Below are 27929 nucleotides of genomic sequence, written 5' to 3' on the forward strand. Positions count from 1 at the left end.
ATGTGCTAACAGAGTTACATGACATCAGATGAGGCCTTCTTGAAAACGGCAGGCGGAAGAACCATTAAATTTCGTGTCAGTATCAGTCTTCTCAGCGCACGAATGTTATCAGTCATGACCTTGTGACGATATGGATCTACTGCTGTCTACTGTAAGCTACACCTTGTGAACCAAGTGCTTTTTAAAATCTGTAATCGGCTAACAGGCAGCAGCAATGTCTTTTTAGAAAACCAGCTAAAGAAATGTCTGAGATTACTCGAGTCGTGCAAGTTTACCCTGTTTGAACTTTTTTTTTTTTATCTTAAAGAAAACATTCTCAGCTGAGCAAATAAAAAAAGGCTAACTGTGTGAAGAGCACATTTGGAAAACAGATCATAGCACGATTATCTCCTCCCTTAGGTTTCGGTAGAACAGACGGAAAAGCGACAAGAGAAATGAAGTGAATGAACGCCGATAAGGATCGAATGATTCGCCGATTTCAAAATAAGGGATGGGTTAGCGTGTGTGCAGGTGGGTGCTTATGTGTGTGTGTTTGTCTTCCTTTATCAGTACAGACAGCAGGCCTGTGAGGTCAGTACCTAATCACAGTGGAGGTTAGATTTCTATCTTACTATTTTCCAAGTCCCTATCTTTCCATCTCACTACTGGCCTCTCTCTAATCTACTGCCAGAGATCCACAGCAGGGCAAAGGATTCAGATAATATTAGTGAAATGTTTCCAGGTATTAACGCACACAAACAGCTACAGAGAATGTGGTGTGTGTTTGCAGCGGGGTGAAAGTAAGCAAGCATGGGAGGTTTAGCAACAGCAGCAGTAGGTGTTATATATCTAATCAAGCATGGTATTGACTTTATGTTTATTTTGTGCTTATTTATTGTTTTCTTAGTCACATTACCTCTGCGCTGTGTCCCCGCAGTGACACAGCTGTAATTTACTCCCATAATTAAATATCTGGCTGAAAACTCAAAAGCCTGATTTTCTCCAATTGAATTCCCAATTCCTCACAGATACGCTGCATCAGCGTACAGACTCACTGAGGCTCCAGGTTTGGACGATGTTTGGAGATGTGTAAACACAAAGAGAGAGAGAAAGAAAGAAAGAGATGCTGGAAAATATGGTGAGATGATATTGTAGAAGCAACGAGGGGAAAAAAGATGAAGAGAAGTTTGAGAGGAGGAATAGAAATTGAGGGTAGAAGGAGCTAGAGAGGATCAGTGAATAAATTAGACAGAGAGAGATTAGATCTGCGACAAGCTGAAAGATGTAGATTTTTTCGGTGCCAGGACAGCATTTGGCCAACCCTCTCCTTTTGGGCGTCGTCCAGGCACTTAGAGATGGGTGACACACACTGGCATCTGTTTGTTTGTGTGTCAGAGCAGTGTGTGTGTGAGAGAGAGAGAGTTTACATGTAGCCAGTGGAGTTTAGAGATTACAGCGAGAGGTGAGGCCAAACTGACAACAGCTGCTGACATATAAACCACATGACATTGATTTATTTCTGATTCCGGCTTAATACCCCTTCCTTACCCCTTAACGTACAGACACTCGTAACACATACACACACGCAGTTATAAGTCAGTGTGATTGATATAAAAGCTGTCATGCTCTCTCCTGTGCTGTCAGGCTTCTCTTATCTCCATGGTGACACGGTGACAGGGCTCCATCTATCCCAAAGCCTGTGACACACACATACACAAAGGCATGTGCACAAATGGAACCTATATAAAAACACATGTACATATATAAGGTCTGCATACACAAATATGGCATTTTGGGATTTGTATTATAAAACCACTGATGAGTGAATGATTAGAAATCCTTGGTGTTAATGTAGATCTAACTCTGACACAAACCACCCACCTAAACGTCGCTGAAAACCAACCGACCAACCCCACTCCTGTTTCTCTGCATGGATCATTAAACTTTCATTTGAAATTGAGCACACACAGCATGCGAAGGCTTCTGATGCTAAAGGCTTCTTCTAACCTACTGGTGGCCAGATCTGTCATGCAGAGTTTAGGTCCAGATATTTTCAAAGGGGGACATTCAAAAGAACTAGAAGCTGTCTATATATATAAACTGAACCAGTGTTTCAATGTCAACCGGCAAAAAACAATAAATAAATTACAGATGCACGCAGCAGCTATTGCAAGATCAGAAACCCAAAGCTGAAAACTTCTGTCAACAGGTTGCTCAGCTGTTGGACAAAGCCAGAGGAGCAGCAAAACAAAAAGACTGACAGGCAGAGGGGAAAAGAGAAGCACAAGCCAACTACAGTAGTTAGTTATGATATACTACTACCCTCTGCTGGACGTGAGGGTAACCTGCAGGATATTATCTTCTTTAATTCTCTCCTTTTTTTAACACTCAAATTCTCATTATGCTAGTTACATTGATCTTTTTTATTTTTTAATCTAGCAGACAAAGTCCTTGGATGTATTGACTTTCACCTTTAAATACACGAAACACCAGACTAATCCAGCTTGTCTACCTCTCTCTGGAATAAAAAAATGACAAAGAAGATTAATCAAAAAAAGAGTATAAAAGAGAGCTTGAGAAAAGTATTGACTTATTGGATGTATGCTAAAGTGAGCCAAATACATTTCGTTTTAAGAGGAGATGAATCAATCACTGACAGCATTCTTGGTAGCTATGGGCCTTTAGCAAGAGGATTGCATTAATAACTGTTAGTAGCGTTGTGTTGCATCAGTTTTGTGGTTCTTGCGTCTGGGAATAATTTTCCTAAATCTGTATGATTTTATGATTTAGCTCATTCAAACTCAGGGTGAAGAAAACCTTAAAGCCTTCTATGAATGACCACGTCGCTGCAGCTGGTTAAGGACCAACTTTTAAAGTTAGTTTCACTGAGGACCACACTATAAAATGAAGATAATAGCAAGAGCCCAAAAACCAGTATAAATACTGACAATATGGAACATTTAGTAAAATTAAATACATGCTTATGTAAAACCAAAGTAATTGCATATAGTTCCATAAGTCCTACAAGTCTTAACATAACAACTCAGTAGCTATCGAACCCAGTCATTCAGTTTTGTCTCTACAACGCAGACTAATCTTCTGCCTGCACATAAAAATGTACAAATACACTGAAGCTCAGTGCTTTTAAGATTTGGTTGAAAAAACATTATCTGCTGTAGCCACGTCTCTTTTTAGCAGCAGCTACCCATTTATCTTTTCTGGTATGTGGACCCAAACATCAAACTGACACTTCAAATTATCTTCTTTGCAAAAGAAAAATATAAATGGTTATAAAGTTGTCTCATGGCAAAGAGATCCATGGATTGCTGTGCTATTCTCTGTTAGCTAGCTTGCTAGTTTGAAGCTGCAGTAGAGATTTGCCATCACAAGTGTAGCTTTAGCTGGGCATTGTATGGCCCCATTTCATCCACCAAACACTTCCAATCAGATAATGACCATCTGCTTTTTATGCAAAATCACATTTTGTAGGAAAACATAATTTTACTTTTATTTTGAAGGCAACTGCTATTTTTTAAAACTTACATATGTACATGTGTGCAAGTAGATGAGTCTTCATTGTAAATGTTTTGGTACTGCTGTTTATGAGAGATGTGTGCTGTGTTTTTGAAAGATGAATATAGACCGTTTTGTGGGTCTACAGGTTGAATTGCCATTACATAACTAAACAGAGAAAGGACCTCCAAACCTTTGCTAGCAAAGCTGCAAAGGCAGCAACTTCCTCCCACAGTACTCTTGAGTGATGGTGGAATCGAACCGTGGATTCGGACCGTTTTACTGTGAGACAACAGTGGTAATTGTCAATCAATGAAAGAGAGGTGGGGGGTCACAGAGGTAACAGCATGCCTGAATAGGCTTGGGCCGAAATGGGCCAAAATGTGAATGCTGTTTCTATAGCAATAATTGTTGGTAGTTGTCCTGTCTGCAACACCTAATTTTATCAGTATCACTTGATGAAGAGTGCACACTTTTCTGTTGTAAAATAGGATAATGAAAGCAAACACAATAACCAAATATTATACGTACAGAATAAAATATATACAGTATGTGCAGAAGATTAATATTGGAGAGAAGTGAGTTAAAGTTATTGTTGCAGCCCTAACAGCCCCAGTTTCTTTACAGTGTCCATGGACGTGGTTGTGCCAATTAGAGATAAAACTGGGTATGTAAAAATTTGAAAATAGCCTTAAATGACAGGTAGACTCAAAAATATTTGAGTTTGCCCTTTGCAAAATCCTTTCCCAGGAGTCTATCCCACCTCTCTTATTGAAATCATTGAATTAGATTTCTCATTCATGTTTGGTGCCTTTTGAAGCTTTAGGTTTTCATACTTTCATATGAATAAATAAGATGGCTATCTTGCAGTTAACTGCAAAAACAGCCTTTCCAAGAAGTGTGGTTTCCATTACTGGTAAGTGAAACATTAGTAATTTATCACTTAACACTAATTAGCTGGTATGTGTGTCTGTGCAGTGCACCAACATAGTGCTACCAAGCTTTCTGTCCTCAGCTGATAACTTAACACTGCACTGTCCAGAAAGTCAACATGGAGGGAGAGTATGACATCACTGTCTTCCACGTGCTCCATCTGTGGTGTCGGCCATTAAAGGGATAAAATGAACCTCGTTTCTGATGTGCAAAGGTCTCTAGCTTAATTATTTTCATTGAAATAATTCATCTTAATTACCTACTTTTTATTATGTCAAGGTCAGTTTAGCTGTTGGTAGTGGAAAAGTCTTTCAATCCTGTTAAATCATTTACAAAGAAATACTAATTACTTGGGCAGATCCATAGGGAGAGCTCTCAGAATAGGCTGTGACGAAGATGAACATACAGTGACAGAAGGCCATCTTTCATTTACGCTCGTACAAGCTAAGTCAACAGTTTCCAAAAAGACACCCTTAACAGACTAATGCACACAGGAGAAGTCCAACATCTTCTTTCAGGTGCATCTCAGGTAAATACTTAAGATGTCAGTGGACGTAAGATCACAGCACACCCTGTTCTCATACTATTGACAAATCCATCACACAGATATTGTGCAGAGAGGGAGGACTTTGCACTCAATATGGTAAGCCCACTTAGTCCATCACAAAGTGTTCAGTAGCTCCTGATGATTGCCCTTGGAGGCAAGATAATAGGCACTAGCAAGGTATAAAGAGGGAAATGTGGCTAAGAATGACTGGAGGGTGTCATGAATGATGCCCACTGTGTTTTTCTGCAACATCAGATTTCTGATCAGCACCCCCCATATGTCTCAGTTAACAGAAGAGCGCCCACACAGGGCCACCAGCGACAACAAAACAACTTGAAGAATGTAAATTAAACATACCTGCAGATGCTTTTTTTAAAAAAAACTGTGAGTCACTGTGTCTGTGTGCGTGGAAAGGGGGGGGGGGGTAGTGGGGGTTGGTTGGTCTGCAGGCCCCAGCAGGCAGAGTGAATAATTAAGTAAGCGAAGCAGAGTACCAAGCTGGGTGTTTTGTTACCCCCACTCTCACTCAGCACAAGCATACAGCATTAGATAACCCCATCTATCCACATGTGTGTGCGTGCATGTGCAGTTGGCTACTTTAGATGATTCGACCATTTGATACCTACAAAAGCCTCTTGCTGCTTGGTAACAATTCCAGACAGAAAGCCTATACATCCCCTATCACACTGAGACTGGCTGCATCAACTGCTGCAATCAGCATCAGCCTTGTCTGGGCTCAAAAACATGAATCGCATGCGCTCCTCTGTTCAATACTGCTGCACAGTGGCATCGAGGGCATGTAACAGTTTAAAACGATATGATTTTGTTTTTCTTATTCTTGTATATTTTAGTTTGGCGAGAAATTATATGCGACAATGTAGGAAGCGCGGGAAAAAAGTTTCAGTCATCTCTGCAAACAAAATATGCTTTTTTTATTCAGCATTAGCATTTTGTTTACAATCTATTTACAACATGGACACACATGACAGAACAAGTGAGGACTTTTTTTTTTTTTGCCTAGATTTAAAATGAAAGTAAAATAATGTCGAACCAACTACAGTGAAGTGAGGACAGGTAAGGACGGCGCAAAAGACGGCAGAATACACAAGGAATTAAAGAGAAAGACAAAGATGTGGACAAAGGGAACAAGCTAGTACACTACAGAAAACAGAGCAATGATCAGTTATTCAAGCAGGTAAAATATAGACATCACGAGAACAGATACACTCGACTTTATATTTACTGAAACATAAAGTTGGGACCTTTAAGTATGTAGGGTACAACATTATTAATACTGAAAAACTAAAAAAAAAAACCAAAAAAAACAACCATCTTTACAAACATTTTCTCTTCAGATCCTGTTCATAGCTTGCGTAGCACTAGCAGGCCCATCAGCCATACCCACCATGGGCTGGGTTGGGCTGTGCAAGTGATGTTATAGCTCACAGAGAAAGGAAGGTCATAAAACTTCTCTGAAATATTTTAAACTATTTGTGAACATTTTGTTCTTAACAACGTTGACTAGGTTAAATGTTCCGTTGCCATTACATTAAGGTTGTTGTTGTTGGTAAACAGTCCCTCTGCTATGATTCCATCCATTAAAAAAAAAGGTAGAAGAACAAGAAGAAGCACAGTATGTGTAGCTTGGTAGTTTGATAAATCAACTAAAGATCCCACGTTCGTGATTTTTTTTTCTTCTCCTATGCCTACGAGCACCTTCTAAAATACAAATTAGAAGGATAATGAAACCCTGCAGACTCTAAAGATGATCTTCGACTGGCCTTGTACTTTGAACTCAGCAAAAGAGAATTTCCCCACAGGGACCGTTATCACTTTGACACATCATTATTCATTGTAAATGAGGGGTTTATTTCTATAGTTTGAACTATGTCAATCCTTTTTTCCCTTTTAAATACCTCTCTGTTACCTGCATTTACAATTAGCAGGCACAGTGGCAAAAATTAAAAGAGTAGAAATAGTGACAACAGTTAGGTCATATACAGTCATGGCCAGAGTTTTGGATAGTTTTGACTTGACTCTTCAAGATTCAGCTCAAATGCAGTTATTGAATCATCAAAGGGTTAAACAAAAATACTGCATGAACAACTAAAGAATTAAAACCTTTTTTTCCAATGCAGTTTCTTATTTTCAAGATCTCAGATATAATTGAAAAGAACAGGTGTGAGGTTTATATTTTTTTGTTGTTGTTCCTCTTCCCATAAATTTAGCAGGTAAAATAGATTTCAAGCATGGAATTTGCATTTGGAAACCATAGCTGTGAAATGAGGTCAAAAGGAATCTCAATAAAACTGAAACAGACCTCATTCAAGGTCCCAAAACAAAGCAAATTCATTAGATACACAAAGAAAAACCAGGGTTTTGGTGAAGAGGAAAATAAGCCTGGATGCTAAATGAAGGCAACAGGTGTATGATCCCAGGATCCTTTATACAATAAAAACACCAAAACCAGAAGAAACCAACCAAACTTCATAAAAGCTATTAGAAAAGTCAGACCACTTCTGGAATTGCACTCTTCAACAGGTTGAAACTTAGAGCGGACCATGTCCAGAATGATGGAAAGAAAAAAAAGATACACGATATTTGGGACAACTCACAATCAATAACATAACACGGTAAGGCCAATATAATGAATGGGCTTGAGTGGTTTCCAGTGGCTCTGGGTCACTAGTATTTACTGATGATGGGACAGTCTAAAGTCAACAGATCGATACTTTCTGCTCATATTTAGCCAAATGCAGCAAAGCTGACTGGGTAACTGTTCAGACGGACAATGACCGAAAGCATGTTGTGAAATGAACCCAGTTTTTGAAGTTAATGACCTGGAATATTGTGCAATCACTGAAGCGGCCCTCTGATCTCAACCTGATTAAGCTGCATTTCACTTCCAAAGCAAACCTAAAGACTGAAGACAATAAATGAAAAAAAACCTTAGACATGTCCGTGGGTTCTAGGCATCAGTAGTTACTGAGTGCAAGTAATTTTTAACCCTTTATTAAAAGAATGACTATTTTATTTACCAATTATAGTTGAGCCCGAGAAAACAAGCTTAAACTGTTGTACTTCGACAGTTAATGCAGCGTTTTTGTTCGGACCCCTGAATTAAAACAAAGCCTCCACTTGAACTGATATTGATATTTTGATATTGTGAGTGCCACTGTTCAAACACCACACGTGAACCACATCTGTTGTGCTTCATTCATGCACCCATCCTAGTCCAGAACAACCACACACACGTATTCAAGCACACTGCGTACCCATAAATCTGTGTAACTGTGTACAGAATGTGAATAACTCACACTCAGAGTTAATATAATTACAGAAGGTAAGTTTGCACATAAACCTCAACAGCATTTCTAAAAGATTTACAGAAGTGAAGCGCTGAATGGAAATCTACCTGAACAGAATAATTTAAAAACATATGTAACACATTAGAATTAAAACATTTATTAACAAATCATTAACAGCTGAATCATAGTTGAATGATGTACAAAGTGAAGTGTAGCACTGGAAATGACATCAAAAAATAGGAGAGAGAGATGAGGGCTGAAGAATTAAAATATGGGGCTGATGATGCAACTAATCATGAGTGTAAGTAATGCCCAGACTCCTCCCCTCACTACATGAGCTTAAGTAGCTTTCTGATCTTGCTTTGCCTGTTCATAATATTGTAATATCGTTACTGCAGAAAAAAAAAAAAAAAAAAAAAAAACATGATCACCTTTTCACAAGGACAAGCCACATAGAGTTCGGCAGAGTCGCTCTCTACCACAACAAAAGTCAGTCAAGAGATAATGCAAAGACCGCACAGCTAAGTGCAGTCACAAGTTGGCACCACCTTGTGAAAAGGGAAAACAGTGCATGAACAAACTGGCCAGCCTGAAGACAACAGTACATTCTGTGGATAATGCAATTAAAGAACACGCAGACTGGGCCATACTCACGCTGACTGCTGCCATCAGCTGTTTCTTTGTTTGTCTGTTTCACGAGTATGAAGGACAAGGGTGGAGTGCAGATGTGGGCTAAGGATTCGGAGTGTACATGGTGCTGTCACACCGACAGAGATATGAAATAAATTAAAAATAAGACGCGTTAAAAAGTCTGATCATTAAAATGCATTTGTACAGTAATAAATAGTTTTACCCTCTATTTACAGTTCACCAAACACTTCTGCAGTTAAAAACATTTAATGCGAAATCTTTCAAAAGCCATCTTAATTTGTTTTGTTTTGATTTTTCGAGGATGAGAGGGTTGGCGCTCAAGATTCCCCCTCTTCATCATCCTTCCACTGGTAAGGAAGGCAGGAAGACAGAGAACAGGCAGGAAAGAAGACGCACGGGTAGAAATAATGTCCCCAAATATGTCTTTCCTGTGTTTCATCCTCAAAGAATTCACAAATTTAATGATGTATTGCTGCACCTGCTGTTGTGGTTGTTAAAGTTTTTGTTAAATATACCTCATTACACACACACACACACACACACACACACACACAGACACACATTCACCCATATTCACACACACACACACACACAGATTTTGAGCACCCGATGTCTTGCTCTGTGAGGAACACGACGCATTGTGTATCCTTTCCACAGCCTCTTGCTTGTTCTGAGTAGCAGTTGCCACTAGACGCAGACCTAAGAACAGCCTTATTTCCAAACTTTCATAAAACCAGTGAACCAAAAGCTAGAGCTGAGTCTGTAGGGCAACTTCTTCCTCATCCCTCCTAACCTTTCGAAGCATCAATTGATCTTCTTTTCATTTTTCAAGGAGCCGTTGCGTTTGTGTTTCCCATTGGCCATGTTCTCATTATGGCAATGTCCATTGGCCATGCTGCCATCATCTCTGACGTTATCTCCTCTGCTGTGGTCCCTGGACCTGCCCCTCAGCAATCGTGCCAACCGGCGTAGGGCAAAGACCGCAAGAGCCATGGCAGCCCCTACAGTAATGACCACATCCAGCAGGAAATACTGGTAGAGGGACACCTCATATACAGCTGAGCGCAGGTGGCTCGCACCGTTGTGACGGAGAATATAGCCGATCCAGTAAACAGCCCTGCTCACAGGGTGGCCTGGTTGATCTTTGTGAATATTGGAGAGATAACGGGCTTGCTGGCGGTACCTAGGTTGGTAGGTAGAGGAAAAGTCAGATGGCATAAAAAATGAGGAAGGAGATTTGTTGAACAAACACTGCAGTCACAACCAAATCAACATATAGCTTAAAATATGAAATATTATAGACACCCTAAATCACAATGACCTGATATCATGAAAGGTCACCAGGGGGTGTGCTACGACGCTAAGAAAAGCTCGAAGTCAGAGTTCCCTGTGTGGCTTTCTTTATCTTGCTAAATCACCATAGTAACTACTGTCGAACACATAACCTAGTCAGGAGGTTAGGTTCACCGAAAGAATCACCAATTCTCTCCTTTATTGCATGTTTTAAGAGCAATGTAAACTCTCTGCAGGGAGAATGCGTGTGCAGGTTGTTAAAACATACTTTATGAAAAACACTAAATGAAGCACAAACTGTAGGTAGCAATGCCAGAATGTACATGTGCAGAAAATATATAAATGTTTTTGTATTGTAGCTATTTTTGAATTGCAGCCACTAAAATACACACCAAGAATATCTGTTCAATCAATAAAGTAAACTGGCAACTAACTAAAGTGATTTCCACGCCTCCGATATTAGGCAGTAACATTTAATGTTTAAACGTATCCAATTAAAAGTTTCAGAGCTCTAATATGTGGCTGTCATCTTAAAAATAAACAGCAGCACAGAGCGCTGTTGACAGTAATTAAACTGAATTAAAATGTTTATTTTACCACAGTGCGTTAAATCACCAGATTAACCGTTTTCTGCAGCATTGATCTCGTCTTAAATCGCAACAATTGCATTTTACTGTTATTTTTTTAATGTTAATTAAAGATTTTTGTCAGGTTTTTTTAAATCATCTTCGGCACCATCAGATAACATTCACTCAGAGGGATCATTTTGTGCAGAACAGCAGTCACATGATCTGTGAAAAACGCCTTTTTATATGAATGGAGTCTCAAGCATAGAGCCCAGCCTACTTCATAATACCCGTTATCTCTGACTTGGGTTTTAGGCTTTTAGGTTTTAGCTTACCTAAAACCTAAAAGCCTTTTATGAGATCTCACTGATAAAAGCAATAATACACAAAGCAGTACAAGACAAACTAACCTGGTGTCTGTGATGACGCTGCTCAGGGCTGTAAAGAGGTCTTCCTCTGTCATGTATTTCCAGTGCAACATGATTCCCATTCCTTTGGCTGCTACGCGCGTCATAGTATCATAATGGTCTCCAAAAAGAGGTACACCCACCACCGGCACACCATGATACATGGCCTCATAGATGCTATTCAAGCCCCCATGGCTCAGGAACGCTCTTGTGTTAGCGTGACCTAGATGACAAGAAACAACAGGTGGTTTTTTTGGTATGTTAGGCATAAAGTTTTTGACGGGGCTGTTTTGCTAAGGTTAGAAACAGTTTAGAGAAACTGAAACAGCAGCACATCAGGCATCATTCAAAAAGAAAACCAGAAAAAAAAAAAGAAAAAAAAGAAAAAGGAAAACATTTTATGACCATGGCTTAGAGCAGTGGGTAACCATAACACCACAGAAAAACATACATTGTTATTTTTAATTTTATACTAGGACAGTGAGCACTGTCCTAGTTGTGTGTCCTGCAGGTAAAATGGCATTACATCATCGCATAATCAAGTCCTTGCTGTCAGTCTTTGAATGTGGCATATTCCTCATCCCTGTCAGGCACAATGGACCTGTGTGTATTCTTTCTAGTGAGGTTAATAAGTATGTGAAGAAGGGATCCATACTACACAAAACCTAGTGAGCCACACCCACAGGGTGAAACCAACAACTCCTGAGGGATGTGTAAAAACTTGTCATCAAGCAGTAGTACAAAAAATTAACGTTCTTACTTTTTTCAAGGTAAATATAATAACAGAAGAGTTCCTACAGTTTTTTAAAATCTTGTTTTTATTTTCTTTGAGTTTAGTTTCATTTAGTTTTCAGTGTGAGTTTACATCTTTCAGACTCATTTCTGTAATTTTAATGTTTTATATTTGATATTGTGAAATATTGTAATCGGGGCTCTTCATCAGATTAGAATTTAAGAAGGTCTGAACGGGTATTATAACACAAACGACACTTTGTGGAAACGGTTAACTCACATACATGTTAGTGTTACCGTTTCTAGGAAATGCACTGAGGTCTGCTCATATTTGTTAAATTTGACTAATCTTGCAAAGACAAGATCAAAATTACATGGTCTATATATTTTTAATTTATTTCTCGATGAACATGAACAATGATTTTTTAACTACATGTATTCTGATTTGCAGTTTTAGTTAACTAGAATCACCACAAACAAAATATGTTGATAAAAGAACTGGATGCTACGTTTTTTTAATGATCTCATGTCCTTACCTAATAAGTCATTCTGAGGCATCCAATCAACAAGCTTGGTGTTGTTGCCAAGGTTACTGGGTGGCACGCCAGAGAATCTGAGGAGGAGGAAACAATGCAGAGGACAAACATTGAAGCAATTTATTTTAGTTTTGAGAAGAAAATCTTAAATTTAAGCCAATTGAGAAAAAAAAAATAATCTTGAGGTGCTTTAAGCAAAGTAACAATTTATTAGATTGAATAACGCACTTGCTAACACCTTGATAAAGTGTGACATTATTTTAAAGTGCTACCCAGACTTTACCAGTAAAAATCAAGTAAGAAAGTCCAAGTTTCTTCATACTACACAAGTGTTTGCAGGTCACACTGTCTCTTGATTGCAGTTTTCAAATGCTAAATGAGGTCAGTAATATAGAGCACGGTTGGTAGAGCGTGGGGCCAGAAATAGTCTGTTTCCAACCACAGTGACTAACTCCGCACTGTGGTGCAGTGGCAAACAGTGTCGGTGATGTAGCTCAAGCAGTCTAGTGCCACATCTACTAATTGCGATTCTTTCTGCTGCAATGTATAATTTCTTAACACTTCTAAGACACTGGGGGGGGAAATAATTAAAATTATGAAAATATAAAAGAACAAAAGGGGACTACTGAGTGTACAATGACACTCACTGCACAGGTTTTCACCTTGATTGCTAATGAACACTTAATGATTAGTGTGAATTTCCACAATAATGTGCTCAGTCAAATTCTTTTTTTTTTTAACAATGTAGTGTTTTAACACAAAGATTTGGATGTTTAGTCCTAAGAGATCAGAAGTTATCCATAAAGATTATGCGAGTTGTGTTCATCCCTCACATTATCGCGAGGATTAGTCTGCCAGACAAATCACAATGACTAACTTTAAAAAACGATATAACCGACAAACTAAAAAGACAGTCTGGTCAATGCATTTGTTTAGCTGCTAAGAGCTGTGATATATGTAAATGAGGATAATAGTAAATGCCAGCCAGACAAGGTCATTTCGAAACTGTAAGAAAACGTGTACACAAAATGAATCATGCACAAAATATAGAAAATCGTATCTTTTGAAAAATGAGACCGATACTACGGCAACAGTGAATCTACACTGACCTATATTAACAAATTTAGTTGTTACAATCCACCTGCCAACACCTTTTGCAGCACATGGTAACATTATCTTATTTCTGTTTTTTTCCCCACCCCTTTTTGTCCAGCCTCAAAAACCTTTTTGTTTACTTCGTCTCGGTTTACATTCTTTTACTGATAATCTTTTTCTCTTTGGCTTAATGTGTAACTTCCCCTGGATAATGAAACGGCCCAGTCTTTGTTAATTTTGTTAAATGGTGCGAGTCCTATCGTCAGTTAAACATATCTAAGACAGAAGTACGCATACACAAGAGGTCACATTGTCTAAGGGTCAGATAGTGGAATGTATTTGTTCTCAAAAATATCTCGCAACAGTCACTGACTCTAAACTGAACTTTGAAGCAAACTGTGAAGCTGTGTGCACAAAAAGAGGCTATCATGTTTGAGGAAGCTCTGTCATCTCCACATTGAGAAAACCCACTGATGATTTTATCATGCTTCTTTTGAATGTCTTTTGTCCTTTTCCTTGGTATCATATCTGTAATGAACAGAAACTCACTCAATCAAATTGTTAAATTGTCTGATCTGTGAGCCACAGCTGAGCCCAGCACCCCTCTATACCCTGTATTTCCTCAGTATTTTGTATTATCCTTATCTGTTAGCTATGGTCCATGTTTGTATTGAAAAATGGAGAAGAGAATACAAACACACACCTTAATATCACGAAAAAACTCTAGGACTGACTCTCAGGTAATAAATCTACATCGTTTACCTCTATGCAAGTTTCTGTGTGCAAAGTGTAGAAGTAAATTACTGGTCACTAAAACACTTGTCAATTGTTTTCTGGCTCTCCGTGATATCGCCAACTGATCAGGGGAGACATATTGCTTAACCAAATGGTGATGACAAAACGACATGAAATACACCAGTGATTTATTTATTCTGAACTTCTCTTTCACACTCGTGCTTCTTTGGGCCTCAATCAACTACTTTGTTGATAATGTTCGATCTAAAATTTCAAGTGTTGCCGATGCAGTTGCTTACATCATGGTAAAAAATCTAAATGTAGATACGTTTATTATGAGTTTTATAAATGCCTTTGGTTATCGTATATCAGAAAAAAAACAAAAAAACAAAACAAAACACACACACTTCAGAAAATTTTTAACATACTTCTAGACTGACTGGAAATGTGGGTGTGTCTTTCTGGCACAGTACTGAACTGGTTTGAATCTAAGTAACAGGGAGAAGTTGTGTCAACTGGCAGTTGCACTTCAGTACAGACAAAAATGACATTACGATCCACAGCATGCTACTTCAAACTTAAATCATGGGAACCAAAAATTAATAAATAAAAGGAAAATTAAAAAGAAACAAGTTTGTAAAAAATTTCTTACTGTAATTATGCAACTTAAACACAAACCTGCAAACCATATCTCCAGGGGACTTTAAGCCATTACATAAACTTAATCAATGTTTACATGTGCAAAACAATATTTCTTGATTCAATGATAAAAACTAGCTATATGGACTACACCAGCTCACAGTGGTTTTAAATCAGTGCCCCCCAAATCTGCAGTTGTGACAGGGATGTTAACTGGGCTTTTTTCTTCTGCACATTGTGCAACTTAAAAAGTAAATGTTAAAAAAAGACAAAAAAAAAAAACAACACAACGTACAGTTGTGCTTACTCTTGATCTATTGTTTTATGCAAAGCATTTAGAATTACCTTGAGGTTGAAAGCACCTAGACAAATGAACTTGATTTGCATCAACAAAAGCTGAAAAGCAAAAGTGCTTTTGTACTCACAGATGTTTAAGTTCTTCTAAATGCCTGTGTATGTCTGCATGTAAGCGTCAATAGAAAAATTTTTATATACTTTTTTTTTTTTTATGTCTTTGACATTGAAAATGTTAAGTGGTGGAAGCAAAACATTAAAATTAATTACATATTTTTTCTGACTGACATTTCTGGCAAGAATCCCTTTGACTGTCTACAGTCATAAAACAGTGATACATAAATTTTTTGTTGCAAAATTACATAAGCATTGCAAGTACCTATAGAGCTTCAAAGAACATCACCATCATTGATCGGGTGGAATTCCTTGCGGTTGTGCCACGTGACTTACTGCTTGGAACAGTATGTTTACTTAAATAACAAAAGTCTTTCCAATAAGCTGACATTTTCCTAGAGCCACAAGACATGCAAAGTTTACCGAGCCAGCCTACCTGAATTTTGCCACCACTTTATATGTACACAGCACATTTTAAAGGTAGTGTTTACAAACTAAAAACTGAAGCAAAACTCATTAACTTAATCATCTTAGGTCTCATGTTTATTTCTGGGGCACCCTGACCTCCAAGACAGAAAAAAAATAATACTTATAATTTTAAATATATCAAAAATAAAACAATTCCATTGCATTTTATTTTGAATTTAAAATTCATTACTTAAATACCATTTTCAATTCTCTTCTTGGTCTGCAATAAAGAAAATAATGCACTCGACTCAAAAATATGCAGATCATGCCACTGACTAAATACTCGTGTGTTTTTTGTGTGGGGAGGCATTTCCGCACATTCAGCATATGCATGCTACATTATGACTCCCATCTGTCCATCTCTGTCTGCTTCCCTCCCCAGCCCAAACTCTTTCATCTGTCTTTAACAAAGCACCAATTCACCGTCCTGCCCATCAAAGCCTACATTCATGGAGCCAATTATCAATGACACGATTCATTTGGCTGGCTCCCTGATGCTGTCATCAGCCTTCTTCCTTTTTAACCTCTTAGTTTAGAAGGGACACTAAAAGCTGCATTAACATACAATATCACATAACTGTTGCCCTTTAAAAGAGGATCTTGTTTGTTCTCTACTGTGATGAGATTCCTGTATAAAAATGTTGCACACATAAACACAACCCGCATTACAACAAAAACAGTGTTTTTTTTTTGTTTGTTTTTTTAAATAGTCATCAAGGTAATGTTGCAACCACAATGGACTCATCTGAGGTCCCTCCACCCAGTTTTTACAACAGTCAATTCTTGCAGTTTAACATTGCATGGGTAAGTTCACTTGTTCCTCTTTACCGCCTCTCTCACCAAAACTAAATAAAAGACGTCATGCATATATACGATGGCCTCATTTTACTAAGACACAGAAGGTCAGTAAGCTAACACGAATAAACTGGCACACGGCAAGAACAAAGGAGTCCTATTTCGCCTTGAGCTTTAGCGATCTGTTTAATCTGTATTTTCCAAAAGAAAAGAAAACAATCCCAATAAGATAATCAGTAAAGTCAGCACAGAGGTCTTTTTTTTTATTATTTATTTATTTATTAGTGACTCTGAAATTTATCCTTGCACTTCTTGCCTTTTCTTTTTCACCACGTGTGGGATCTAAACGTGTGATGATAGTATACAAAGGCCAACTCGAGAGAAAAGGAATGGCACAATGTGGTATTATCTCTTTTTAAGACTTAAGTGTTACAATAAAATGAAGACTGATCACTGAAATATCTGTACTTGCAGTCCGAACACAAAAAACATGACAAGAAAACCTAAATCTCTGACCTAAAACCTAATAAAGACAGCATGCAGTGACATACCTGTATTTACACAGAGGAAAACATAATGGAAGGTTAACAGTTCACTTGCATGACATCACTGGAAACTGTGTAGTCAGGCCTCTACAGACTAGCTGCCAACCCTCTACATGCAGGTGCCTGTTCTGCATTATATACCCATCAGTGTAATGTTAAGTGTATCTACTGCAAATCAGGACTTTGCTCCTGGATTCACATTACACAAAAAAAGTATTATTATGTGATAAAATTTCCTTAAACCAAATAGTTATCCTTTATCCCATATTTAGTTAAAATATCCATAGAAATGTGGGTCAATGTGGTAAATGAATGGCAAGCTTTTCAAATATACCTGTTAATGATTAAAAGGTTGATGGATGGTTTTAATGTAACATTAAACTACTACCTCTCGTTATTAATTAATCCTGAAAGCAGTAAACAGAACTGAATATGCTGCAAATGCAGTTCTGCGGCTAAAAGTGAAGTAGCTCCTGTCGTGTCACATGGTCATATATTGTCTGCACCTCAGTCACATATGCAAAAGTGTGTTTATCAGAGCAGTACTCGGGCTGAATTACTTGTGGCTAAATTTAGAAAGGAAAAAAAATTGCAAAGGTACTTCCATCCTTAAACTATAAAGTCACTGTCAACTGATCAAGTTTTACTGTGGCACGAACAAGTTTCAGCATTCATGGCGCACTTTTATTTGATCTACCAGATGACCTCTAGTAAAAAATGTTTACTAGAGGTCATCTTGTTTACCCCATGTGATACACAGCAGTTAATTTATATCATAACACCTTCATTTAGAAACTACGTTAACTTGCGTTATCTTTGTCTAATATTTAAATGTGGTTGATGATCTGAAGCATTTAAGTGAGACAAACATACAGAAAATCAGGAAGAGCGCATACACGTTTTACCACCACTGCAGGTTTCTCCATAAAACACAACAAACAACCAAAAAAAGAAACAGAAAAGAAAAAAAAATGCCTAGTGGAAGACTGTTGTTAATTTTAGGTTTTAGAAAGTTCTATTCACATCTTTTAAATTGAAAGTAGATTCTTTACCTCCAGATAACACGTTGGGGCAGTCTGGCAAGGGCACCTGCTAGTTTGTGAGCAATGTCACTGGAAAGGTACTTTACGCCCGCTCCAAATGACACAACTACAAAGCCGTGCTCTTCTGTGTCTTTCACCCAGTCTTCAAAATCCTGTAGGAACATGAGAAAAAAAGACCAGGGAGGGATAAAGTACAGCTTTAAAAAAAAAGAAAGAAAAAAAAAAACATGTATTTCATATTTGAAAGTGCTTCAATTTACAATTTAACTCAGGATTTTCTTTTAGAGCCTTAAGAACAAATACATGACATCAGCGTCAATAAAGCATGACTAAGTCACATAAACTCTAAACACTGTTTTAGTTATCTGCGAAGGTTTGCAGTCACGCCTATGTGACGATAGCATTTATTGTACTGACATAGCAGAGTTTATTGTGCACATCCATTTTGACAGGTTTGCATATAAATGTAGGATGACAGTATAAGACTGAATAAATGCTACAATCTAACTTTAATATGAAAACGCAGTACACTAAACTACTTTTTTAATAATGTTAGAACAACCGGTAATCATGTCTGAAGGCTGATAAGTACAGAGGCTCTAAAACCCAATAACATATTCCAGCCTGAAAACTCTGTAGAGATGCATCTAAGCTCAGATCCTTTGATTTTTAGAATGAAATTATATGTTCATTAACAAAAAACTTAATACTCTACAACCTCAACCATTTAGTATCAACTTTGTACTACTGTCAGATTTTTCTGTGTATGAGCTGTTGATATAGGTGCAATCAAAAAACATTAGTCATTCCTGATCATCAGCAACCAAGCCCAGAAAAACTGACGCTAAATAACATTCAATATGTACACAAGTCTTTTATAACACATTTTCACCTATTCAAAATATAAACTCACATAGACGGTAATATACGTAAGGCTCCAGTCGCACAGGCCTAAGGCCAGTTAGCAACCACAGGCAATCACCAATTGCAAGGAACAAATGTATATTCCTAAATGGTCAGGAGGGTTGCTGCCTGTCACGGTGAAAATGATAACTGCTAAAGCTCCAAAGAGACAGAATCAGTTACCACCTGACAACCACGGGTCAGTGGGAGAAAAAAACAAAAGTGGATTCTCCAACTGGTTGGCAAGTAGATGCTAAAGCAGGCTTACATTTTAGTTTGAAATTCTAAGGTTTGATATATTTAAAGTTTCTAAGAAAAACAGGACTTCCTGTTGCTCGATGAAAACTCAGCAGAGGCCTCTATCAAGAAGCAATGTCACAGATCCCTTTCAAGAGATCCCTTCATTTGAATTGCCTTTACTGGAAGCAACCCTGGTGCCTACAGTTGGCCATGTAGGAGAGTGAAATCACCAGGGTAACAATAAATTTGAGTATAGTTGTCCATAATGGTGGACTGGAGCAGATGTCATTAACCCATGAATGTTTGTTTTTGAGCACTTCTGTATTATTTAAAGCCAAGTTGGGTATTTCTGTGCTCCAAGTTATAATTACTAATTGAATGTTTAACAGTCTTTGCAAGTTTGAGGCTGGCAAGGTATAGTATTATCTCTATGAGTTACAACAAGGTTAAAACATTACCTTTTATGGTATCATTTTCCAAGCAAAGCCTTTTTACAAAAAAACAAAGCAAAAAAAACAACAACTTTTGAGTACTACTGATATGTTGAACCTAAGATTCTAGCTATCCTAATTAGAGACTATCCAATACCTTAAATGCTCGCTCTATTCAAATAAAAGATGTAAAACTATCAGCACTACAACTGAAATAACAGAACTCACGGGTTCCTACAAACTACACTAAGCAAATTATAACCACAAATCTACATATAAATCCAATACCATATGCTTTTAAAGCACTCTTCCTGTAAAAAACGAGGAGTCGTCCATGAGCAAACCTGCAACATGGAACACTCTGCCATGTGGTGCTGTTTTTTGGGGGGTGTTTTTCTTTTTTTAGTAACAGCCTGCCATTACTTGGACTACAGTGCTTCTCAACAGGCACTTGAAAGAAGAAATCATGACAAACAGTCATTTGAGTTTGCTAGGGTTGGATGACTGGACTAATCTATGTTGGCTGTTTGCAGTTGCTTTTTTGTCTGTGATTGTTGTCATTTTATTTTGCTAATTTAGTTGTCTGAGAATTTCAGTTGGTAGGTAATTAATTTTAAAAAGATGTGAAGTCTCCTTTTAGGTTGTGTTGAGCTAGAGCTGAGAGTTGACAGTTATTGAGATTCTTAGCAATATTATAAGGAAAAGTCATACAAGAAGACCTTAAATGTCAACAAGTCTGTGTACTTTATCATCATACGTTATGCCCAGCTTTTTATTAATTTACAGGCATTTACACATCTCTAAAAATAGATTTGCTCTTACAGGTTGTTGAAAGGACAACAGGCAGTTGGATATTAACCCAACCCTGGGGCGTGTCCTGATGTGCACTTAAGAAACCATTAGTTTGTCCAATAGTAAAATATATTTTTGTAAAAGTGAGGATGGACTGACTAACAGTGGTTGGGGACCGATCAGGGAGCAGCCATGTTGGAGAGACAGGATTGCCGGACAAGTAGGGAGAGAGGGAGGCTAACGGTCCAGCTGCAGGAGCTAAGGCTGCCCTGGCACAGAGCAGCTTCACGGGCACACTGGGCTCTGTGTCCCAGCAGCATACCCCCTACTGTCCCTACAACGCGGCCTTAGTGACCCCATAAAAGAGTCTCAGTGTCCCCAGAGTTAGGGTTAGAACAATGACCTCGTTCTCCCTCCACTTCCATTATAACCCTCCACACAACACTGCACAATACTCCCTATTGGCTGGTGTGGCATTCCTAAAACCCTCCGCAGCAGATACCGACAGCCCGCGCTCGCAATGTCCAAACGCTGGACTAACCCCCCCATCACTACCCGCCTCTCCTCAACACCCTTCCCCCTTTTGCTCAAAATCTGCCGTGTACATTGAACCTAAACCAATCATCACACCAGACTTTTCTAGAAAGGGTCACTTTGTAGCACATTGTGATTAGAAAATATCACAAGTGATAAAAAAACAATAGATAATGGAAACAAGCTAGTGTGAATAACAGCAAACTGTGAAGACATAAAGACGAAGTCGTTTCAAGAGATAAAAGTGCAGAAAAACAATTCATTAACTAGAGATGTGTGAATTTGATTGAAATTCAAGAGGAACGTTGCAGCCAAGCTTTTGCAAGTTCCCAAAGGGTTGTTTTTCAACAAGTGGTTAATTACTTGGCAACTATTTTGGAAAAAAAAAAAAAAGCCAACATTTTATTGGCTCCAAATTCTCGTGTGACGATTTCATTTTTATCTTATGACTGGCTATAAGAAACATGCCATTATTTTCTACTTACATAACAGATTAAGGCCTTTTCTGAAAAAGGGCTGCGTCTTTGATTAACTCTGAATAATTCAGTGACAAAAGAGAAAGTTTGCAGAATGGATTTAGGCTAAAGAATGGAAAAAAATAAGGAGTATGTCCTTTCTCATGCCTTTATAATACCTCTCATAACTCTTCAGGGTTCTCAAACACAGACCACACCCATAACAAAACTTACTGTATTAATCTAATTATACTAATATACTAATATTAGTATAATACTTAGAAAAACAATGCAGCTTCCCATTCTGACCAATAAAGCCACATATTTGCATAATGAATGTTTCAACTCTGTTCCCATGAGCCAGCTGTACTACAGTGCTTCTGTCACCAGTGCATAAGAGCGCTCATTTTATGCTCAGGCTCCTATAGAGGCCTCTGTGAGCACTAGATGCAGATGCATTCATGAAATGTAGGCTCCATTGTTCAGATCTTGAAATGAATAAGCCTATCTCAAATACAAGTTTAGCATTGGGCCTGAGTACAAGAGAATAGGACATGTAAAGGCGTGAGGTGACACACCTGAAAATTTGAATGCAATAATTGTTGGATTTTTAACATTTGCTGCTTTCTTATGATACTGTCAGCAGTGTTTCATATGAAGGATAAGGACTGATTCAAGACTATGGTCACATTTGTATCACTGTATCAAAATACCTTGCTGTGCGAGCTGTTTAAATGCTGCATTAGCCAAAAGGAGACTGCACAAGTTCTCTTGGACATGACAAAATAGAACAACCCTCATAATAAGCTCGTCAGCTTTGTGTCCCTTTTGGTACTGACCTGTGGCAGTGGGCTGGGAGGCTTGGTGAGGATGCCACCTATGTACACCACATGTGGAAGGGTGGGTCTGGGGAATTCCAGAGCCATGTCAGTGCACAGCATCCACAGCCGGCTTCCCTGCACCAAGTCAGCCATGGCCACTTGAGGCTTTACTCCGTGTTTCTTCATAATCCGGTCATACTTGGGCAGTGCGATGTAATGGACTCCAAAGCGCTGTACGAGGTAAACAGCTGTGTTTGCAATCCTCTGCATCAAGGACATGCGGTCGGTCAGCAGCGAGTTGAATTCCGGTACGTATGATAACGGGGCCGGGGCTCCAACCTCTGCAGGGTACCACAGGCCGGTGCTGAAAACAGCATATTGCACACCCAGGATATGAGCAATCACAAAACCGCACATTTCATTGGGGTCCACTAGCAGCAGGTCAAACTTGGCCTCTTTCAGCCGGTTCATTACTTCAGTATTGCCAACGACAGCATCGCAGTTCTGAGAGTAGTGGTCAAGAATGTCAAACAGTTCGAGAAATGTCAGGCGGCCTGAGAAGATGTTGGTGACTTTGGATTGGAGAAAATTGTCAGCTGTGGTGCTGTTAAAGATCCCTTGATAGCGCTGTAAATGGTAGTGAGGAGAGGGCGGGACCTCACGACCCTCTGAAACTAGAAAATGGGTCTCGTGGCCCTCCTTGTGTAGAGCTGTTGCCAGCGTTTTGAAGATGTAGAGGTGCGATTCAAACATGATGGGTGGGACCACAATCACTTTAGCGGCTCTTGTCGTACTGGGACTCCATGTGAGGAGGCCCAGGAGGAGTAGGAGTGATGAGGGTAGTAGCATGGCTGAAACAATAATAATAATAAAAAGAGCAATATTAGGATTACAGCTGCAAGATACACAGTACAGACATTCCAATGCAATATTATAATACAGATACAGATCACTGTTTATCCAAAAGCAATGCATCATAAAACTTTGTTCACTAGGAGTTACTTGTCTGTGTGCTTTGCACCTTCAAGGAGGAGGCTGATGGAAAATTACTAATTAGACGAGTTTATTTAGTCGAGATAAACCTTTATCTCTATTAGCAGAGCATGATTCAGAGAGTTGAAAATCTTATTTCCTGTTCATTGAACTTCAAGCCTGGAAATGAATTCTGCTGTATAAATTTTCTTTCAGTTCTCTCATACATACAAATCCATATGAAGAAATTACAAGGTCTCAGCTTTTGTGCCGTTTCATTTTTCTGGCATCAAAACATTACATTTCCTTATCAACTTCTTCTTTCTTCTGACGTACTTCGATTCCACCGCTCCATTTCTAATCACCCTGTGCGCAACTGTCGCTGACATGGTGTGGGTAGCACCAACGTCATTCTGAACCTCCAGCCGCCCTATTCACAAATACAAACACAAAGAACTATTATTGAGCCTCCATTTCATAGCCTGTGCCCTATATGCCTACACCCATTCTCTTGCTCTCTCTCTCGGCCCCTCTCATTTGGATTAATGATTAACAGTGAAAGCCTTTTTATGGAGGGTCGTCCACTACGCAGGTTACATTTATCTACAGTGCCTAACCCATAAGTTGCTACAGGTAGCTGTGTGGTGATCACATCCAAGGGAAATGTATGGGTGCTATTTAAATACCTATAGATGAATATGGAAAGTTGTATGTTGGTCTGGAAGCCTTTCAAGGGTGAGCCATTTATGATATCCTCTCTGCCCCACAATACATCTCCTACATTTTGTTTTGTCATGGCACAAGTAATGTCTCCCGATTGTATTACAATTGCACCTGTTGATTCTGCTCGCCTTATAGCATTCAATCATAATAGGAAGACACTTGTTTAATCACAATATGGAGTTTCTCTCTTCAAGGCAAGGTATGAAGAGGACTAAAGGGTGTCACCATTTTGCATTAAAATAGCCTCAGCATGTTGTTACAGACACTTCTCAGCACAGACTGTTGATGGTAACTATAGAAACCAGCCAATGTCTACTGAGGACTAAGATGCGTCATGACTTAGGTTACCAACAATGGAGTCTGGTTACCGTGTGTGCAGGGACAGCTGAGGAAGTGATCTGGATTCAGAGAATTGAAGGATATAATATTATGGGATTATATGGATGGAGACAAAATGAGATGGGGAAGATTAGAGCAAACCTTGGGAAGACAGCTATTGTAGTTTGTAAGATAATAGTCAGCAGGGGAATGCTGGGAGATAAATCAGTGTAATGTTGATACTTTTGATATTGTGCGATTCATCTTACGAGCTAAGCCGCTGTTAAAATATACAAAGGTAATCAGACAAATGTGATGTAGGCAGTAATGGCTGCAAAAATCTACAATTAACATCTTAGTCTGCCCATGCAGGATACTGATTTCCTTTAGATTTACATGATAATTAACAATGATTAATAAACTATTAAGCTTAACGGGATAAACTTTGTACAGTGTTTAACAAGTTTATTAGTCCACCACCCAATGTAAGGCTTATGCCACAGCTGCTCTAAATTAACCGTATTGGTCATTTAAAGAAAAATCTAAATTTAATGTATCTGCAACAGTTAATCTTCCACAACGCACCACCTCTTTAATCAAAAAGATAGAGACTCCGTTTTTTGTTTTGATGAAGATGCTAAATTACAGTTATTTAACAGGAAAAAAATGGTTTCAGTCGTTGAATATGATGCATGATCAATATCTGACAGCTCAGACATACAAAATATTTCTTAAAAAAAAAAAAAACTAAGCATAACAACTCTTCTGCACAATAATTTGTATTTTTTTTTAATTCAAAATCAACACAAAAGTAACTGAGAAAGAAAGTATTTAATAGTTTTTGAGGGGGGGACTTTAACTATGTGATTATCTTAAAATTAGTCTTCCATTCAGGTTCCCTGTTTTGTAGCATTTTCTGCACACATAATCTCTTATGCATTACTAAAAATCAAACCAAGTATAGTTTTGGCAGGAAGCACTTTTATCCAATCAGTACCACAATGTGGTAATTATACCGTGATTAACACTCTCTAATGCAGACTAACGTTTTCGGGATGTAACACAGCAGGAGGCCCCTTGCTGTTTCCACAGTGGGGGCTCATTAGTTCAATTCACCCTGGTGAGAGCGGAGAAGTGACGTCCAAGAGCTGATATTAAGTCAAACACAAGTCAGCCTTTAGCTATTTATTTTTGGCTCATATCTCTCAAGTGAAGCAAGATAAACTGGTCTTAGGTTTATTTGCTGCAAAAAAAAAAAAAAAAAAAAAAAAAAAAAAAAGAACCCAGCTGAGGACCTTGAAGGGCAAGACTGGCTAGCCTGAGGTAATAACGCTTGAATTTTAGAAAAATCAAAGAAAAAACAATCTAAAAGATTAAATGGGTTCAGACATCCAGATGATGGTAGCTTTGAAGTCCTATTGCTCGGCTAGCTGGTGACTACTGGCGGAAGACGGCTTCGTAACCTGCTGAAAGGTGTGATGCAATCCTTTTCTTTTAAATCATGCCCGAGGTTAAACCCTCATAATGAAATTTGACATAGCAACACGTATCTGGGCCTAGTGGCTGCATACAAGTGTCATCAACAAAAAAATGCAAGTGCACATATGTGTGAAAAGTTATAACAGGTCGAGTATATAAAAGGTTATTTGAAATTCTGTGATATCTGGAAACAATACTTTGTACTGTTAACTCTAAGATGGAAGGTGATGCAAGAGCACTTCACAGATAAGTAAAGGTCAAGAGCCTTTAGATCTGCTCAGGGACAACGTGTTCTCCACTGACAAAGGGAAAAATCACAGCTTTTTGTCCAGTATAAGGTATTTTCCCCTCACCTTTACCTTGATTCTGAACACGCGACTACCCTTACTGCTCCCTCCCTTTCATCATGATTATGGCACTGCTACACGAGAACAGGTCAGACAGGCTCCGTCTTTTAAAACATTATGTCAGCAAATAAACAAAGACAGAGCGAACGAGTTTACAGTGATGGTATCTCATTAATGTGAACTACAGATAAGGAAGCACCAATCAATGTGGTCAGACATGGTCTGTCTTTTTCAAGAGATAAACATTGTCAGGAAATAAAGAAGGATAAAATAAAAAGGAGACTGGGATAAAGCCAATGTGTTCCAGCAACCGAGGTGAACCAGAAATAAGAAAGAAGTGATGAATGTGATAGTGATGGTATTAAATTCCCCTATTTGCTTAAAAATATTATCAATGGGGAAACAAAATAGGATTGGCCCTAAGTAAGTGGGAACACAGTTTGTTAAGTAAGGCAGGCTGTCACAGTCTAGGAGGGATATCCTTTTATCCCTTATAATAAGGGTAAGATTTGAGCAAAGGTACACGTCATAACACAAACCAACAGTCTGACTGTTAAATCAATACCGCAAAGAATTTCTGAGGACGAAATTCATCCCAATCGAAATTCAAGTTGGACTTACTTTGGTCTGTTTAGCAGTGACTGTCACACACGCACGAGTGACATAACTACCTCTGGCCTGACAGAGACTGAGCAGTCAAGAAAAAGAAAAATGTCAGGTGATCACTTTGCGTCGGAGGAACAGGACTGGCTTAACAGGTGCTCTGATGTTGACCCTCCCACAAGGAAAAAAAAGTCACAGAGAATCGCCGTCTTTACGCCTGGTATTGAAATACCTTAGCTTAAGGTCATATAAGACAGTCCACTGGACACGTGATATTAAACTGTAAACTCTAAACATCTGTAATGGAACGTCAAAGTCCGGCCAACAGATTTGATATCATGTGTGATAAGTAAGCTAACTAAAAAAAAACAAAAAAAACACCAATGTAGTAGTGGTCGTGTTTGCCTATTTCTACAGGTCTTTATATGTTTTATAGCTCTCTCTATATATATATATCGATCATAGCTTAAGTCATGGGTGAAAAGGTTAATCCTTCAAGTCAAGAAGGGCAAAAATCCAGGGACCAAAAATTAGATTTTTATGAGGAAAAATGTATGAATAAAGCTGCGCGCGCGCGCGCACACACACACACACACACACACATATCCAACTCTGCAAAATGGATCAGCTTTTAAATTTAAGGAAAAAATGCGAAACAATGATTCTCGGCTAAAGAGAGACATTTTCGGCGTAGATTTTTCGCAAGGGACGTGAACACAGCATAAGATAGCAACCTGACTACACCTGCACCTCGAGGGGGATGGGGACAGCCGGCTGAGCTTTAAAAGAAAAGGTAAGAAAGTAGCCTGTAACCTGTCATCTTCATCAATATCAGCCACCTGTATGAAAAAATAAAACTGCCAAGTTTTATGGGCGAACCAGGTAAAAGCACCTGTTGACTAAAAGTTCGCCTGGGTTGGGCTTACCTGGGGACTTCAGTGTAGTTCGGGAGAAATTAAAGGTGAAACTGCAGCAGTCTCGATTTTCCTGAAGAGAATTTTACGCGTCGTGTAGAAACAACGCAAAAGGTAGTCAGTAAAACACGTCCCCCGGCAACCGAGAAGGAGCGGAGGGAGCATTAAACTCAGAATCTCACACAGGAGTGGCCGAAAGGCGGG

At 38.7% G+C, this 27929-nt stretch overlaps 1 protein-coding gene across 2 annotated transcripts; it reads right to left on the reverse strand.

Annotated features, from left to right (window-relative positions):
* Positions 1-4496: 4496 nt before the first annotated feature.
* ugt8 (UDP glycosyltransferase 8) lies at positions 4497-27877 on the reverse strand. Of its 2 annotated transcripts, XR_006054688.1 has the most exons (7): positions 27738-27877; positions 22388-23220; positions 18203-18345; positions 12466-12542; positions 11201-11420; positions 9562-10114; positions 4497-4507 (listed from the first exon to the last, which is right to left on the reverse strand). XR_006054688.1 is itself a non-coding variant. In XM_005928223.3 (6 exons), exons 2-6 carry the CDS (start codon positions 23216-23218, stop codon positions 9736-9738), a joined length of 1650 nt encoding a protein of 549 aa, XP_005928285.1. In that variant the 5' UTR covers positions 23219-23220; positions 27738-27877; the 3' UTR covers positions 5884-9735. The 2 variants fall into 2 exon arrangements, 1 of the variants encoding a protein (XP_005928285.1); XM_005928223.3 differs by lacking the exon at positions 4497-4507 and having other exon boundaries at positions 5884-10114.
* Between the last annotated feature and the right edge of the window lie 52 nt (positions 27878-27929).

Source organism: Haplochromis burtoni, unplaced genomic scaffold (assembly GCF_018398535.1).
Source record: "Haplochromis burtoni strain Fernald_Lab_line unplaced genomic scaffold, NCSU_Asbu1 Contig_110, whole genome shotgun sequence".
NCBI lineage: Eukaryota > Metazoa > Chordata > Actinopteri > Cichliformes > Cichlidae > Haplochromis > Haplochromis burtoni.

Excerpts from the sequence above, each read along its gene's own strand:
- ugt8 (XM_005928223.3), bottom strand. The coding sequence starts at position 23,218 with ATGCTACTACCCTCATCACTCCTACTCCTCCTGGGCCTCCTCACATGG. Across the intron at positions 12,543-18,202 it reads CCCCAACGTGTTATCTGGAG|ATTCTCTGGCGTGCCACCCA; the intron begins GTAAAGAATCTA and ends CCTCCTCCTCAG. Across the intron at positions 10,115-11,200 it reads AGCGTCATCACAGACACCAG|GTACCGCCAGCAAGCCCGTT; the intron begins GTTAGTTTGTCT and ends CTACCAACCTAG.